At 34.4% G+C, this 18,304-nt stretch overlaps 1 protein-coding gene across 1 annotated transcript in view; it reads left to right on the top strand.

Annotated features, from left to right (window-relative positions):
• Positions 1-18,304, top strand: part of LOC111053522 — a 167,126-nt gene that overhangs the window by 52,162 nt on the left and 96,660 nt on the right. The window contains exons 2-7 of the mRNA XM_039431992.1: positions 7,894-8,025; positions 10,144-10,385; positions 11,452-12,983; positions 14,193-14,339; positions 16,184-16,234; positions 16,557-16,618. Of these exons, the coding sequence (XP_039287926.1) occupies positions 7,894-8,025; positions 10,144-10,385; positions 11,452-12,983; positions 14,193-14,339; positions 16,184-16,234; positions 16,557-16,618 (2,166 nt within the window). The remainder of the gene's footprint in view (positions 1-7,893; positions 8,026-10,143; positions 10,386-11,451; positions 12,984-14,192; positions 14,340-16,183; positions 16,235-16,556; positions 16,619-18,304) is intronic.

Here is an 18,304-nt window from a genome sequence, read left to right as displayed (position 1 = left end):
CCAGGAATAATGATTTGAAAATATTGAATTCCAAAGGTTGATGTTATACTCTAACTGAATCACAGAATGTATCACAATAAATTAAAAACTTTAGAAATATTGCACTTATTTAAAAAATTTGAATACAAAATCAAAAACCTACTCGCTATTAGTTATTTACAGCAAGATAAATTATGATTTCACAAAAACTATAGAATATGAACGTGTAATTATGATGATAGGTATCATAATTGATGAAATTATTGTAAATATGAACGTGAATAATGATGATAATGTTCAAGGATATTGATTTAGGATTTGATTAAAATCTTCTGTCTCTAAACATAGAATCTGTCCCCAGAGACTTATGAGTTTTTAGAACTGGGTAATCTAGCTCTAGAGGTGCAAGTTATAGGTATTGAATTTCTGATTATGTGATTGTGAACAATGATCATGTGCCTGAAAGGAAAATTGCTTCTGGAAATGTTAACTGTTATTAAAATTGGAAGTTTACGAACAATATTGATTGAAAATTGATTTTGCTCAAGAATATAGGGGAGCAACACCAAAAAAGTCCAGTACTGTATAGTACAAATGATTTTCAAGTCTTCTTTTTTGTCGTCTTCTCCTCTCTCCAAGCTCAGGCGAGTTGCCAGTTCCTAACTCAAAAACCTTTTCTCACTATATTTTCCCTATGCTTCTACTCAAGCTTCCCTCACTTCTCATTCCAACTGGTTGATAAGACATAGCTGCCCTGGGAATTCGCACGTTCTCGAAAACCATTGATTCCAAATCGTTTAATCAATTTGTCACTCTAATAAGGCTCGTGTCTAGGAAACTACATCAAATCTAATGGCCCGTTAAATCAACAGGGAAATCTATATCATTGAATTTGATGGCCCATAGATTTAATGGTTGAAAAATATTAATGAGAAATTGCATTTGTTCAAATGCTAATTAGTGAATAATTTATTGTTAAACGAAAATACCAATTAATTATTTTTTGGATTGTAGATCTCATAAAATTTCCATCTTGCTGTTAACCCTGTTGTAGATATTTGCTAAAATGCAAATATTGATACAATTTGTTAAAATGGTAATCAATGAATAATTTATTGTTAAACGAAAATCCCAATTAATTATTTTTTGGATAGTAACTCTCACCGACTTCTCATCTAGCTGTTAATCCTGTTGTCAATATTTGCAGTAGCAGAAGTCTTCGGGGTGATTCACAGCATTTGATTAGTATTTTCGATCAACAATAATGATTTAATGGTTCATTGGATTCAATGAGTCTTCTAGAAGCCTGGTCTAAGATTGGTAGTTCAACGAGCATAATTTTAATGAGCAAAATTAGTGATGTTTCTATCAATTTTTAATTTCCAAATTCGAGATGTTGTAATTCTATTTATTTATTTCTATTTACAAAGCAAATAAAGCATTTAAAAACTAATAGTGAGTAGGTTTTTGACTTTGTATTCAATTTTTTTAAATAAGTGCGATATTTCTTAAGTTTTTAATTTATTGTGATACATTCTGTGATTCATTTAGAGTATAAAATCAACTTTCTAAATTCAAAATTTTTAAATCATTATTCCTGGACCGAAAATTAAGTGACGAAGCAGTGTGTGATTACATAACCTCAACTTTTGGACAACATTAACATTTTTTTCAAAATTTTTGGAAAGAAATAGTACAGGCTCAGCCTAGTTTTTCCTCCAATGTCATAATTTTATTATGATTATAGTGTTTTAAACAATAAATGAATGAAATGACACTAATGTAATAACATTGGTAGATAATTGGTAGATTGGTAGGTACCTTCCTCTCTTTTTTTTCTCTTCTCCAACACACCCAAACACCAAGCCCATTGTTTTTCTATATTTGTAACATTTTATTGTGTTTTATTTGTATCGTAAATCTTTGTAATTTTGTTTTGTCTTGTTTTGTGTGTTTTTAATAAATTGAAATTGAATTGAAATAATAAGGTATTAATTCTATTTACATGTATCCAATTGTACATTTGTATTGTTATATTGTACCTTATGTGTATGATTGAATAGATTGAAATTGAGAGATCATTGAAAAAATTGAATTGAACCAGTGAACGGTGTCTTTCTCCTATTCCATCTACTCATTAATCAATAAACACAATACAAAACCCACATTAAATTAGTCACGGCGGCTACTCCAAGGTATTCAATTCAATTGAAAGAAATCTTAAGGCGTGAAATTAGTCGGCTCTCAATTTCTGAGGAGCCGAATGAATTTCACCGAAGATTTAATAGTAGGCAAGAGCTAGCTATGGGAGAGGCGAAACTGTTATTTTATACCCTTTTATACCCTATAAACGGTAGTTTATTGACGTCGGGCTGTCAGTACGTCACGGAGTTTGCGTCCACCTGCTTTGGACCCCCGTAAACATGGTCAAAGGGTGTGCCATGTAATAAGCCTTTGTATGCATAAGCCCAAAGTGCACAACAACAAACGACAACTGTTTTCCAGCTATAAACGCTGCTTGGTCAGTGCTGTGGAGTACAACACTGTAAAAGGATTTTCAGAGCGTTTGTTGGATATTTTGCTCAGGAAACTATGCGGTAGCTTACCTAATTGGGTACTGTTTACTTGAATCTCAGGTATTGGAACTAACCGGGAATTGGGAATAAATAGGTCAATAATTGTCAATCTGGGCCTTGTTGCATGGGAAAATAAATTATGATAATAATAATCTTCATTGGCAAAAATAGATAATTATTTTACAAACACTATTGCGAAAATAAAAGGAGAAAAATACGACACTTGAACCAAAATTGTATACTAGAAAACCTCTAATAAAACTCAAATACAAGCTAATATTACAGTAATATTTCCTATTCTAATAACCAACTGACTACTATCATAGAGGAACAATAGCGTAAGTAGATAACCCATGGTATAGGGAATTTATGTCGCAACTTTTACTGTTATCTCAAGCCGATTACTGTCGATTATTGTCAATTTTTACTGTTTTGTTGGGGTGATAGTGTATGAACGGCACAACTTGAGAGACTACCAGCGTCACACAGCTGCATAGGAAAGAACTACTTGAACTATCGGCTTGGGATAACAGTAAAAGTTGCGACATAAACGCCCTATACCATGGGATATCTACTTATGCTACGTTTCTCTATGGTACTGTTTACTGGAATCCCAGGAGTTGGAACTAACTGCTTTGGTGGGGACTATGAATAAATGGGTCAATATTGTCAAACTGGGTCTTTTTGCTTGGGAAAATGAATTATGATAATAATAATATTCAATGGCAAAAATAGATGATTACTTTACGAACACTATTGCGAAATAGAAGGGAAAAATACGATTTTGACACTTGAACAAAAATTGTAAACTAGAAAACCTCTAATAAAACTCGTAAGTCAAATACAAGCTTATATTTCAGTATTTTCTATTCTAATAACCAACTGACTACTTTTCGTTCAATAATAATTGATACTATTATGCCCGGTTGCAGAGTCGTCACATAAAGTTCAAAACAGGCAGTTAACTCATTTACGAAGCCATAACTCCACTTTCCGTTGCACAGATGTCAAAATAAACTATAACTCACATAAAACTAAAACCGCCAAATTAGACACATCATGATTTCGTTGCACAGTCATCAGAAGGAGGTTATTCATGTCTCCAATAGCTAAAAACGGTCAGTTAAGTTTGTATTTTCTCATGCAATAGGCCCCCTGGAGAATATAATGAATTTATTTGAGATGAACTTAATCAGTTTAATGGATATTATTGTAGTTGAGAACAGGTGTGAGGATAGTAATTAATGATATTGTGACTACTTCAACTGGTTGAAAATAGAATTCTTCAATTATATCAGATTCATATGAAATTAGATGATATTAGTTCATGGAAAATATTTGATAATACTAGTTTATGAGAAATTGGATGATGCCTGTTCATGTGAGATTGGATGATAGTTTCAAAATATTCGCAATTGATTGAAAGAAATAATTAGAGGAGGGTTCAGTAAATGAGTCAGATTTTCAGCCTTCTCTTGTGTGAACTGAGAAAGTTTTGTATCACCAGAGTATTTTGTATCAAATACCACTTAATAAACTAAAGGCTTTCTCTCATGTTACAATGATGTTGCTCTTATATTGGTATGATATTAATATTGTACAGTAACTTATATTCATATTGCTCTATACTTATATACTCATATTACTTATCAATATCAGGGCACCGAGCTTCGCTGGTTATTTTTATTTATTGATAAACCGAACACAATTCTCTAAAATGATCGTGTACATATTTCACAGCTGGCTATAAGTCATCTTATGAGTTTCGGGGATGCAATATTTTGATTTTTCACATACTCACTTTTCTACTATCCACAGCTGTTTCAGCCAGTAATGAATTATCCTTTTAATGTCGTTCAGCGAGTTTTCTCAAGGATGAGACCTAGTGCAATCGAATCTTTATATCATGGACCTACTATGTTCCAAATTTCGTGAAAATCGTTAGAGCCGTTTTCGAGATTCGTTAAACATAAATAACCAGATATAAAAATAGCCAGATATAAAAATAACCAGATATGAAAATAACCAGATATATAAATACAGAAATTGTCGCTCAATATAATGGGATACTATCATCCAGCTGATATAGCTTCGTCTTTGATAATACAATACGGTACCATACTAAACACAATCATAGAATAATCAATCTATATGAGAGTATCGATTATCTCTGATACAACATATGAACTAGGAAGAGGATCAATAATAAACATATTGGACCCTCAAATTTCAACCATGTTGGTAGATACTCTATATATATCATCATTATATTTATGACGGTATCAAACAGCGCTCACGCTTCTACCACGATAGTAGATACTTTATCACATATTATGACATTATGAAACATACATGGACCGCCCGTTTGAGAAGTGGACAATCATTGGATTTACACCTGCAGCTTTTCCATTGTCTCTCATTACAAAACTCATGCGTAATTCGCAGCCATTCGACGGCATGATAAATGGATCACCACGGATGGAATAGAAAATCGAGTTGTAACTATCGTACTCCACATCATTATTACCATAACATCATTACCATTGTCATAAGCATCATCATTGTCATTTTCATTAACACTAAAAGCCGTTCAAAGTTGCTAATTGATATCCCGTCATTGTCTATAGTGATGTGGGCTAGCCCTACGTGGATTTATCATGTGAGCACGGTTGCCAAGGTGACTGTTTTAGCAACGAACGTTTACAAGTAAATAACTAGTTAAAAATTAGAGTTTTATAAAGAGTTTTAAGTTGGATTTTGATGAGAGATGTTCAAAGATTATGTTATTTTTATCTTGTTCGATGTAAACTTTTAATAAATAAAGTGACAATAATTAAAAAAGCACATCTACAACAATACTATAACAATTGCTCTCTCATCCCTACTTAATTGGAGGGTTGAGTGTAAGAGAGGGCCGACTGTGACCTAACTTCGCCCTCCTAGTTCAAAAATGAAGGCGTTCATTCACTCTACTTCATAAGGTGAAGGACATAAGTGAAAGAAGACAATATTCATTTGAAGATTTGCTCTAAAGGCCAACGGCACTGCATGAAATAGAAGTGGACAAAATTTATTCCAAACGCCAATGGATAAATCTTGTAAATGTGAATTCAGTTATTGACATTGTATTGTTTGTAAGAATGAAGTACACAGCTACCGTCTATAGAAAGCATTGACAAGACAAGGATCCGTTGTTCTCCTATCTTTCTCCACTGCCATTATAACGTGGATTTCACTATAGATACGTTGAGGGACATAAGTGGAAGAAGACAATATTCATTTGAAAATATGCACTAAATGCCAACGGTACTGCATGGAATAGAATTGGGCAAAGTTTATTCCAAACGCCAATGGATAAGTCTTGTAGATGTAAATTCAGTTATTGACATTGTATTGTTCGTATCAAATAGAACACAGGTGCAAAGTGCAAGTGCTAATATTGTAACAAAAGAAACATTGTCATGTAGTGCTATTAAAAAAGTACGTGCAGGTGTCGGGGAGTGCTAATTATTGTAACAAAGGGAACATGGGATGAAGTGACATTAGAAATTATAATAATTGATGTTAGAAAAACATTACATTTTTAAAAAATGGGTTGATACTTCTTCGGAAGTAATAACACACCTGCATGTGTTACGCTATTAATGTTTACAGTAGAAATTTAGAATAAATTTTGAATCACGTAACAAAATAAAGATTACTTGACTTACTATCAAGCGATAACAAGACAAAACTTCAAGGACGTAAATTGTAATGACTACCATTACACATGTGTGACGGACAATGCAAAAAGTATGAATCTTCAACCCCACGAAGCATGAGATCTCTAAGTTCAATAATTATTTTGTGAGGTCTTTTACAATGGCAGTATTTGATTATCATTGGTGCTGCTATCATTCAACAAAGCAGATATAGCCCAGTCAATGAAGGTCCAAAAAAGCAGTTTCGATCCGAAAATTAAATAAAAGCTGAATTTCCCACCATCGATAGAACCCACCCAGAGGGTCATTCTCCCAAAAGTCCCAAGAAATCCCCTTGGAGCTTTCCGCCCCAGCCACCTAAAACATGAAAAATGCAGGTAAACACGGGAAATCAATTATATCTGTAACCATTGATCGGAAACAGTTCTATTATATGCCATTCGATACGTTACATTATGGACTACAGTATTAGTTATATTCATTTTTTCAATAAAATACACAGTTTTCTTGATAAAATGATATATATGTAAAAATTTAGGGGGTTTGTGATTTGATTTTTTTGTTTTCTTCGATTAACTTCAAATCAAGTAGTTTAAAAGGAAAATGAGACGAATAATTAATGTAGCCACTGTCATTGCAAATCCATTGATGTATATTATTATGTATTTGCGATTCGATTTGACGCCGTGGAAGGGGAAACAGTCGACGAGGAACGGCGCGGCTGACTCTCTTAGCCATAGTAAACAGCAAACTGGAAATCAATTATCTCTGTAACCATTAATCGGAACAAAATCTATCATATGTCATTCGATTCGTTAAATTAAGGACTACAATATTAGTCAGATTCATTTCCTCAATAAATCGAACAGTTTCCTTGATAAAATAATAAAATGTAAAAATTTAGGGGTTTTCGATTTGATTTTTTTGTTTTCTCCGATTAACTTCGAGCAAGTAATTTAAAAGAACAATGTGACAAATAATTATTGTAGCCACATTCATTGCGAATCCATTGATGTATATTGTTATGTATTTGCGAATCGAGTTGACGCTGTGGAAGGGGAAACAGCCGACGCGGCTGACTCCCTTCACAATAGTAAACAGAATAATACTGCTGTCTACATTGCATCTCATTTACACTATGGCGCTCGAAACAATTAATTGTCTATTGTTTTGATATGCGTTGTGAATAGATTGTCACTTTTCAATACTCTAAAGAAATATTACAATTTTCTTGATTTAACCATGCTTATGATAAACATCAGGATTTCGTTGTTTGCTCACAGAATTTATTATATTAATTTGAAGTGTGCCTTCAAATAAGTGATTAGTGATTGAAACATCTTGTTATCTCATATAAAAAATCAAGTCCTGAGCTTCATAATAGTCTCCCTATCTAAACAACTCGATTCTGTTGTAGCCTTTGTGAATTCTCTCTAAACAACTCAATACTGTTTTATGTGAATTTTCTCTGAGTTTTGTTCTGTATTTAATTGAATTATATTCTATAATCAATTGTTTTAAATTTTTTTCTGTTTTTTAGATGCTCAAGTAGGCAGTTTTATGTGAAGTTTCTCTGAATTTTTCATGTATTTGATTGAATTTTATTCTATAATTTATCCAAATTTTCTGTTTTCTAGATGCTGAAGTGGGCAGTGGGGCAACGAGAAAACAGCAATGGCGGATGTTGCAGAGCTACTCTCAAACTACCCAGAAGGCATCACAATAGGGAGAACAAGGAGAACAATTCCCAGGCTTCTGCCACTTCATCGGTGTGTAACATTATTATTAGTTCTAATTATATATTATTATTTATTTCATTTACACATGCACAAGATCAAAACAATGATTGGGAGAGAAAGAACAGAATTAATCCAAAACCCCCGAATTTAGATAGTTGATAGTCGGTAATTATTAGTTTATTAGTGATCAGTTAAATATATATAAAATCATATGAAATTTTATCCACTCGAAATTCATACAGAATATTAACAAAAGTATAACACGACAAGTTACAAGTGAACAAGATACTACTTACAAAAAGTATAGTATGTTACTGGACCATTATTATTCAGTGATTATAAGTTTTCTTTGTAATACTGTATCAGTAATAATTGATCAAATTATAACTTAATAATAACAGCGATTACTAAAGATTCCAATGATAGTTGTTGACGGTGTGATTTGAATGCTCCGCCTACTGAGAGTGTCATGTCTCGGCCAATGGCAGAGCTCAACCTTGATAGGTCAACAACGACCAGTCAAGTACTGCTTCATTCCCACTACATCTCCTGCTACTCGATGTTCAAGCTTTCAGTTTACTAGCTGAAGAATATAATTTCTTGCTTAAAAAAAAAATATTATTTTAAACGAGAATGAACAGTTAATATTAATTCAATAAACCTGTATCAGCTACCGTCTATGAAGGCATTGACAAAACAGAGGATCTGCAACGTTTTTCTCCTATCTTTCTCCACCGCCATTATAACGTGGACTCACTATAGAGTCGTCTCTTGCATCCCTTTGACGCTCCTTGTCTCTCCAGACATCCGCTCTCCATCCTCCGTTTCCAATTTTATTTCAATCATTAATGACTAATCCAATTGCCTTAGTTTTCTTGACCTCACTTCTGATGTTGGGTATATATTCTAATACTCAATTGCTCAATACAAATATCAGGAATCAAGTCATTCATCTGCATGTACGTCCTATCTCTCAGTGTTGAATTCAAGTCAAAAATCTGTCCCGTTCACATTCGTAGCTTGGATTTAACATGGGACGTATTCCAGCGTAGCGTAGAATAGCTAGGTGTAAACCGACGCTTAGGCTCAACTCACACTTACACGACCTCAGGTCGAGAAGAGACTCGACTCTACAAAGTATCAATTGTAATTGAGAATAGTCATTTGTATTTGAGAAAACATCAGATGTAAATGACAATAGTCAATAGTATTCGAGAAGTCATCACTTGTAGATGAGAATAGTGAATTTTATTTGAGAAAGTATCATTTCAATTCGAGAACATACGATTTGAAATAGAGAAGTTGTCAGTTGTAATTGGGAATGATTTTAAAAAAAACCAGTGGTTATATTTTTCATAACTGTACTCATAGAAAATAATATGATAATTTCATTTAATATTTCAATAAAACGTTTATTGTTTTGATTAAAAATTATTTTCAAGCCCCAAAATCCATTGAAGAATTGCCGAATTGCTTGATCAAGAGATCTAATCGATTGATGATAAATTTCAATTGCGCCTTGAACATAGAGAATTTGATCTTCATCAAGTGCAATATTTCACATAATTTTTGGAGACAAAAGTCGTGTTGCCAATACATACATAGAAATTATACTCATCAATCATTCATGAACAGTACAGGGGAAATAATTTCATCATTGAAAATATTAATTTGCCCCGTGCAAAGCCTATTGTAGTAATTGGAATACTGTGTACGTAGTACAGTGTCCTTCCTGCTCAAATCAAACCTGTACTGTAGGCTACAGAAGAGCCATGACATGTCAATTGGGAAATTTTCTCATTTTCAATTGATATCTTCTCATTTACATTTGACGATTTCTCAAATGCAATTGACTACTCTCAATTACATCTGACATTCTCTCAATTACAAGTCACTCTTATCAAATACAATTGATACTTTCTCAAATCATAGTCGAGAGCATGTGTTTTCAAATGGTGACGTCGCGGAGACTATAGAATCCTAATCCTAAATAGTCTGATTGTCACCATTTGGAAACACATGCTCTCGACCAGAGTAGAGTCTCTTCTCCACCTGAGTCTCGTATGTGTGAGTTGAGCCTTAGTTCTATGATTCCCTCTGACTTTATAAGGTGGAACTTACTATAACACAATATTTGTCTATTCTTAGCAGAATAATACAGGTGGTGGCGGGGAGGCAGGATCACGTGACAGCATCTACATGAGACTGGAGGCGATTCCGGCGGTTCTACGGGATGTGAGCAACCAGGCGCAAACAGGCACACCTGAACAGGCGGGGCGGAGACGAAGTGGCACCATGCGATTCGCCAAAAGTCCCTGCAAGACATCCACGTTACACCACGTCACCGCACTGCCCGGGCTCAAACGACGGCTGGAGGATCATCCTCAAAGGTGCGTCAAACGTTTAGAATGTTTCGTGTAAACTGATTTTGACATTTCATATTTTGAAAATCTTCAAACAAGAGCAAATCTTGAGTGAACAAAAAGAATCTCAAATTTATTTCGAGGAATATAATGACGAATTTTCCATTTTTCTCTATGGTGATACGCAACAATCACTAGATAATTCATTTCCACCACATTTAGCATGTTTTGTGTTAACTGATATTAAAATTTCATACCTTGAAAATTTTCAAACATAATCAAATCTTGTTCAAACTCTTGTTTACACTCAAATTGTTCTAATAATTTCTTATATCCACTCAATGATACTTTGTTTTAAGAGCTGAAGTTTTATTTGATTTGTGGTCAATAATTTTCAATGATTCTTGCATTGCATTTGGCATTATGTGGTCGAAAATAATATTAGTTTTCAATTTTTGCAATGTATCAAGTTGGAAATCTTGTTAGTTCTGATACAGTAGTGAATATTGCTTAGTAGTTCAGCTTTTGAGAGTACGGTCAAATCGAGATGAAGATTTCAGCTTGTTCTCCTGTATTTATTATATCTTTATCTATATCAATGAATCCAGTTCCCCGTCGCACAAAAGAATGTTGAATTTTTTTGATACAATTTTGAACCAATCAGAGAAAGATTTTCTGATAAGAAGGCTTCTGTGATTGGTTATCGTGGCGTGACATTCAATCACAATTTAAACTCAACAGGCTTTTGTGCAACCGATCTTGAATGTTTTTATCACTTAGCACAGCAGTTTAATGACATTGATCTTCACAATGACTCAATTGTTCTGTGCGCATCTTTACATAACTCTTTAGAATCAAATCATAGTGAGAGATTTATCCTGCATTTTGACGATGAGTATGATGGTTACTTACAATGCCATCTTCTCTACTACCGATCTTCTTGATCTACTGAATCACATATTTTTTACTCAGTTTATTTTCCCATCTTCTAAATCTCATCTGTTCCTGTTGTTATCACCTACTTACAATGTCGTCTTTCTATCTTCTCAATTACATGTTTTTCTTTTTCTTATCACTGACACTTTTTTCTCAGGTTTGACGATGCAGACCAAAATGACGCCCACAGTCTGGCACCAGTTACCAAGAAGCAGCCCTGTATGGGTGCTCACGACCCTGTTGAAGGTGCCGCCCTTCTATCAGCTCCAAGCCAGAGCTGTTCAGCGCTCTACAGCAAAGACCACCTCATGACCGAGATCGAATACTCACCGTGTCCACTCCGAGCGACCCAGAGCCTCATGTTCCTCAGGAAAAACATCTGCCTGGATAACCCTCTCTACTACACACTGCCTGGTTCCCCCACTCCAAGCCCTGAAGAAATGATCAACAAAGAACTGCCAGCAGCAACCTCTGAAACACCGATGAACCCGGTTGTTTCCAACCTGAAGTTCCTCAACGCCAAACGGATCGGATTTGGGTCGTCACCTTCAAAATCCACTTCTGATGTTTCACCTCTAGCTAGGCGGTTAGCGTATCTTAGACTCAGCAACACTAAGAAACTGTCAGGGATAAAGGTTAACAATGATGACGGGGGACTGGTTACCCCATCGTTCCTCCAAAGTGGACCAGAAAATCTGAGACATTGTGAACAGGAAAACAGTATCCTGGAACACTTGAAGAAGAGTGATAAACTGGTGCTTGAAAATAATGAAAACGAGGTTTTCCGGTTTGGTCAGATACACCGGGATGCAACCTGGGACAAAAACCCAGTCGACGTTCAAGGATCATCAAAGGAAAACCTACAATCCTTGAGGGATAACTTTAGAAACCAAACTAGCACAAACCACGACAGGCATAATGTTCTACAAAATATTAGTAATTTTAATCTAGGAAATAGTAAAGATCGTTCACCTGGTTTTGTGAATAGTAAAAGGTTACCGCAAACAAATAATCTTATAGAGAAAGAGGGCAGTGAACAGACAAAGAAGAGGAGAGGGATTGTTTTCGACGAGCAAAATTTCTCTCTGAACACTCCAGGAGACTCGGAATCCGTGGATCGACAATCGTCATCGTTTACCGCTTCTGTAGATCTTGATAAACCCTCAACTTTCAAACGGCAACGTGTGATAGTTAGGAGGAGGAACTCATCGAAGAATTCTAACAGAAAACGAATTCCACATATCATATCAAGTTTGACACTATCCAAAGGTTTGCCAAGTCCGTTCTTCAACGATAGTTTCGATGATGAACAAAGTAATGAGAAGGGAACTAGTAAGGATTCTTCGAAGGAAACTAGGGGCAGTTTCATGGGTTTGACACTTCCCGAGGGAATCCCAAGTCCTTCAAGCTCCGAGGGAAACGAGGAACAACGGGAGGACTTCATCGAGGATCTTCCAGGTGTAAAACCCTTGAAAGAGTGTGGAAAAGGACATAATAGGAGTAAAAGGAAAGCGGAGAACAGCTGTGATACGTCTGTTACGTCAGAGGGAACGTGGAATTCGCATCGGATGCATTTCTTGAAAACGCCGCGGTTGACTGATGCTCACATACTGCATGATGCTACGTTCTCTATGCAGACTTCGTCCAGCCAGAATTTGAATGAGGAGGATGAGGGAGTCTCAAGTCTGGGTGAGTTTTTGCTTTTCAAACTAGATTCAAATCATAGATGAAAACCATTGCCATAATTTAATTTTAAATGTACAAAATATATCTCAGGGATATATTTTTATCATCCACAATCAGTATAGGATATGTAGTAGGAATATATAGTATAACCCATAACTAGGATCATAAATATGAATATATGATTGAATTTGAAATGTAGTCCATATATTGCACGAAAAGGTACGGTGCCATTCACAAACAGCAGAGGATATATTTTAGACATATACAAGGTGTTTACGAACTCCCCACATCTAGGGCATTGTTCCTGGATAAAAACCATATCTAAATATCATATTTAAATTGTCCGGAAGTCTTCAGTTACTCACACAGCGGCCATTTTGCTTTTTTCACTTATTATTTTTTCTGAATAATGGTTAAACATAGGGAATTGAAACTTTGCACAATCAAACTTGAATTTTAAAAAACACTTTTGAAGTGAAAATACACTTACTATTTTCACTTCAAAAGTGTTTTTTAAAATTCAAGTTTAATTTTAACAGTGAAAAAGTATGGATATACAACAGAGTTTGCACAATCATTCATGACAACTAGACAAAGCTAGAAAAAAATTATGATAATTTTTTAAATTCATAGAACAAAATAGCGGCCATTTTAAATTTTGTTTCTTAAATAACTCAGAAACCGTTGGTTATACAAAAAAATTACAAGAATAACTTTTTTTTAGTAAATTTATGTTCCTATTGATTAGAAACTAATTTTTTTAAGATTGGACCAATATTGACTGAGATATGGCAGCTTTAGTGGTTGGTGACCCATCTTTAGAGGGTTATGTAACGTTATTTTATTTATTTATTTATTTATTCGTGGACAGAATCACAAATCATATAAATATGATTAGGAAGAAGGGACAACAGGCATAGCCCAAATCTATTCCATTCCCAAATTTTGATAAATTAATAAAATGTCCTTATTGTTTGAAACCACCAAAAATCGCTTACTATTATCATGCAATACAAATAGAGATTTTTGCATCATTGAGGCGACTCTATCAGCATGCTTTGGTGTGCACTGCAACAAACTTTCAGTTGTCACCTATCACTAAAGCTGCAATACATTGATTGAAACACACAATAATTCCTAACCTAAGATAATACTCATAATTTAAATAAATATGAGTGATTTTTAGTAATTCTGCTTCATTTTACTGAGCAGCATCTTCTGATGTCGGTCAAAGTCCGTTGGCAATGGTGGAGAGGAGGTCCAGATCGAGAAGATGTTTGAGATTTGCTTCCCCGCGTCACAACACTTCTCTCCATAAACCAAGATCCACTTCATCAAGGAAGAAATTGCAAGAGAAAGGTGAGGTCCACTGAGAAATGCATGTGTTTTTGCCGATATAAACTTCATGGAATGGATTGATTTATAGTGAGGTCCACGTAATAATGACAGTGTTTGATTGGCAATGGTATTGCAATCCCTATCTATCATTCAACAAAGCGTATCTCTTTCTTGCTTTGCTCTGTTGCCAGATTGCCTTTCAACAATGTAGAATTAATCATCCAATTAACAAAATATTTCATCTTAATCATGGAAAATTATTATGAAATCATTGAAGAATATAATTTCTTGATTGATAAAATATAATTAATTATTTTAAACGAGAATGAACAGTTAATATTACATCAATAAACCGGTATCAGTTACCCTCCATAGAAGGCATTGACAAGACAGAGGTTCGGCAACGTTGTTCTCTTATCTTTCTCCACTGCCATTATAACGTGGACCTCACTATAGCTGGGATATTTAGTAGAATAATCATAGATATTCTTAATCATGTAGGCTATGCAATAATTAATATTATTTATTCATTTATTTATTCCATTGGCATTACAGATCATAATTATAATAAATATAATATGATTGGAAGAAGACAACAGGCATAGCCCAAAACTGTCTTCTCCCAAATTTTTACAAATAAAAGTTTCAAAAAGAATAAGGTTAAGATTTCTTGGTTTCTTAGATTTCTTATGATTTCAAATTATGGTTTGTTTTAAGATTGATTGATCAATTATTGTGACTGATTATGTTAAAATTGTTAAGAGGCAATTACGTTTTGTTACAGAAGTGTTGAGAATACTCCCAAATATTATAGTGAGGTCCACGTTATAATGACAGTATTTGATCAACTTTGGTTTTGCTAACCTTGTCTATCATTCGACAAAGCCGGTGGTACTATCCTTTTCTAGGTCCAAAACGATGCCAATTATGTTTTTGATAGTGTAGAAATATAATAATTAATTAATGAAGAGAATCGGCATCGCTATTCTTCTATCTTTATCCACTGCCATTATAACGTGGACCTCACTATAGCAATGTTCTAATTGCTAATCTTCTAAATTTGAAAACAGAAGATATTTTGGTTTAAGTTATTTTGGTTTTTTCATTCCACTATTGTGGTGAAATGTATCAATGAATAAATATACTTTCAATGATACTCTTGTCATGTCATTCAAGTGAATAAATAAATAAATAATTATTTTATTTGTTCACGGACTAGCCATACAAATACAATGCCATTCAAGTATTGGTTGTTGTCTAATGGCTCTCATGACCATATTTGGAATACTTGGGCGAGCGTTGTCTCGGCCAATGGCAGTAGAGCTCAGCCTCTATTGGTCGACAGCTAATGGCCAATCGTAGGGCTTCTCGTACACTATATATTTTGCTGCTCAATGTTTAAGCTTCCAGTCTACTAGAGATTGATAATCGTGTTATAAACGAAGCTAATATCGCAAATAGTTTCAATAAACCAGTGGTTTTTACAACATCGAGTCGTTTTCATTCAATTATTGTCTTGGTATTTTGATTGAACGTGTAAGTTCGAATGGAAGTAGTATATGAATTTTCAAATCGACTTAATATTTAATTTAATGGAGCTGTTATCACTGGAAGAAGGCAAATAATGTGCTAGTGAGATGAATAATTCAGAAACATTATCTTCGAATAAAATACGTTCATGTAGCCTACATTGAAACTCTACCTTCCTACATAAATTACGGCCAAATATATTGAGGCGAAGCTGAAGTAAAATTATTGTCCTAGATTTTGATTGCAGAATAATTATCATATCTATAACATTAATTATTTTTTAATGGGAACTTTGGTTAACCGTAATAATAAAAGCATTGCATTATCATTTTCAGGTGAACTGGAATTATCAGTCTACTGCAACAACAACATGATGACAATTCACAGTAAGTATAGTTTTTAGATATAAAATTTGAAAGATTTTAACAAAGAATGTATTTAAATACCTATAAGAAATAAGGAATTGAAGCAACAATCTATTATCCGCAAAAATAAAAACATAAGTGATAGGCCTAATCATAAACATCAGTCTAGAAGATTATTCTGAGATAGAGATTACTTACAATCTATACATAGTATCCAAATAATATTCTATATTAATAATATTGGATATTTGAGAATCGAATTCAATTCTCTAATAATATGAGATCATTCATGGTTTAGGACGCTTCTTTTGTGATTTTAATATGAATTGTTCTGCTCTTGCAGTTGTTCGTGCTCGCAACCTTTATCGCTCACCAAGGAACGAGCCCTGCAATGCTTATGTGAAGGTAAGATAATTGCTATTACCATTTTTTATCATTCTAAATTATTTGGAACAAGTAGCTATTGAATTTGTGGCGAATCATCGGAATTGTTTAGATTAATTTAGCCAAATGTTCAAACTATTCTCGCATCGCAACCGGAGTTGGCGCTTGTCAAACAAGCCGAACTGGCTGACAAGTGATAAACAAACTATGCCAGTTGAAAACATCACAGGTGGCAATCAGATGATTCCACACAAATTCCTCCAGACTGAGAAACGAAATCGCAAGTTCTACAAAGTACTTATTTTGGAGGCGACATAAGCATTCACTATTCGAAACAATATTCTTCATCCAATACTCGACATGATAGCCAACGATAATATTCAAGGATTCTTCAAAAGCACTCAAATGGTATAATGTCACCAGACTGACAATCAAAATTGCAAAGATTCTATCACGTTCGTACCTTGAAAATAACAATAGCATTCACTATTTTACATTACATTTATCATCCACTATTCATTCAATATTCACTATTCGATGTAATAACAATTTATTCATTCTCCGAGAGTTATGAGACGTTATGTCCGCTCTTGAGTTATGACACAGACGTTATGTCCGCTCTTGAATATTTAAAATCTTGTCCTTGACCTCAATTTTTCTTCAAATTCTTGATATCTACATTAATTCACCAAACTCTTTAATATCTTGCAGTGACCAGTCATCCATCTGCCACCAAATTATCTATTTTCTATATCAAACTCGATCTATAATAGGATCCTGTCATCAATTCACTCAACTACCCTCAAATAGTCCCTTAATATTTCATGAACTACAAGAAGAAACTTTCAGGAACCTTTTTCCAGAGGAGACTGTCTAGCTGGGCCAATGGCAGGCGTTCATGCCCTTGACCAATAGCAGTACTCGCCTACTAGTATAAATTCCGCTGCTCTTGTATTTAGTTTTAGTTTATCAGAGATTGACAATGGTGTAATAACCGAAACCGGTCTTTTCAAGTATCAATAAATCTGTGGTTTTTTGACAATTCCTTAGTCTTTTTCATTCAATAATAACCTTTTATTAAAGCATTTTTTGAGAGTACTCAGACGTTATGTCCGCTCTTGAATCTTGAAAAACTCACTTTCTCTTCATCCTTTGAAATCTACGACATTGACCCCAATTTTTCTTCGAATTCTTGATATTTACATTCAATTCACTAAACTCTTTAATATCTTGCAGTGACCAGTCATCCATCTGCCATTACATTATCTACTTTCTTCATCAAACTCGTTCTATAATAGGATCCTATCATCAATTCACTCAACTACCCTCAAATATTCCCTTAATATTTCATGAACTACAAGAAGAAACTTTCAGAAACCCTTTCCCAATTTCTAACATTCGTCACTAGTCATTACATCACACCTGTAGAGCAACTGCTTACCTCTCTCCAGAAGCCGATGCCTATAAATTTTCCAGTAGGCTTCAAGTTTGCAAATTCTGCTCGGGAGGAGGAAAACCTGTGAGATTGAAATCGAGAGAGAAAGAGAGCGCGAGATGGAAAAAGAGAGAGAAAGAGAGCGCGAGATGGAAATCGAGAAAGAAAGATAGCATGCGATTGAGAGAGAGTGAGAGAGAAAGATCGAGTGAGAGTGTGAGATGGGAATACAGGTGGAAAGAGAGCGTGAGATGGAAATCGAGAAAGAAAAT

Source organism: Nilaparvata lugens, chromosome 7, assembly GCF_014356525.2.
Source record: "Nilaparvata lugens isolate BPH chromosome 7, ASM1435652v1, whole genome shotgun sequence".
Lineage (NCBI taxonomy): Eukaryota > Metazoa > Arthropoda > Insecta > Hemiptera > Delphacidae > Nilaparvata > Nilaparvata lugens.
The sequence above is the reverse complement of the archived record's forward strand: the minus strand, read 5'-3'. Positions and strand labels throughout refer to the sequence as shown.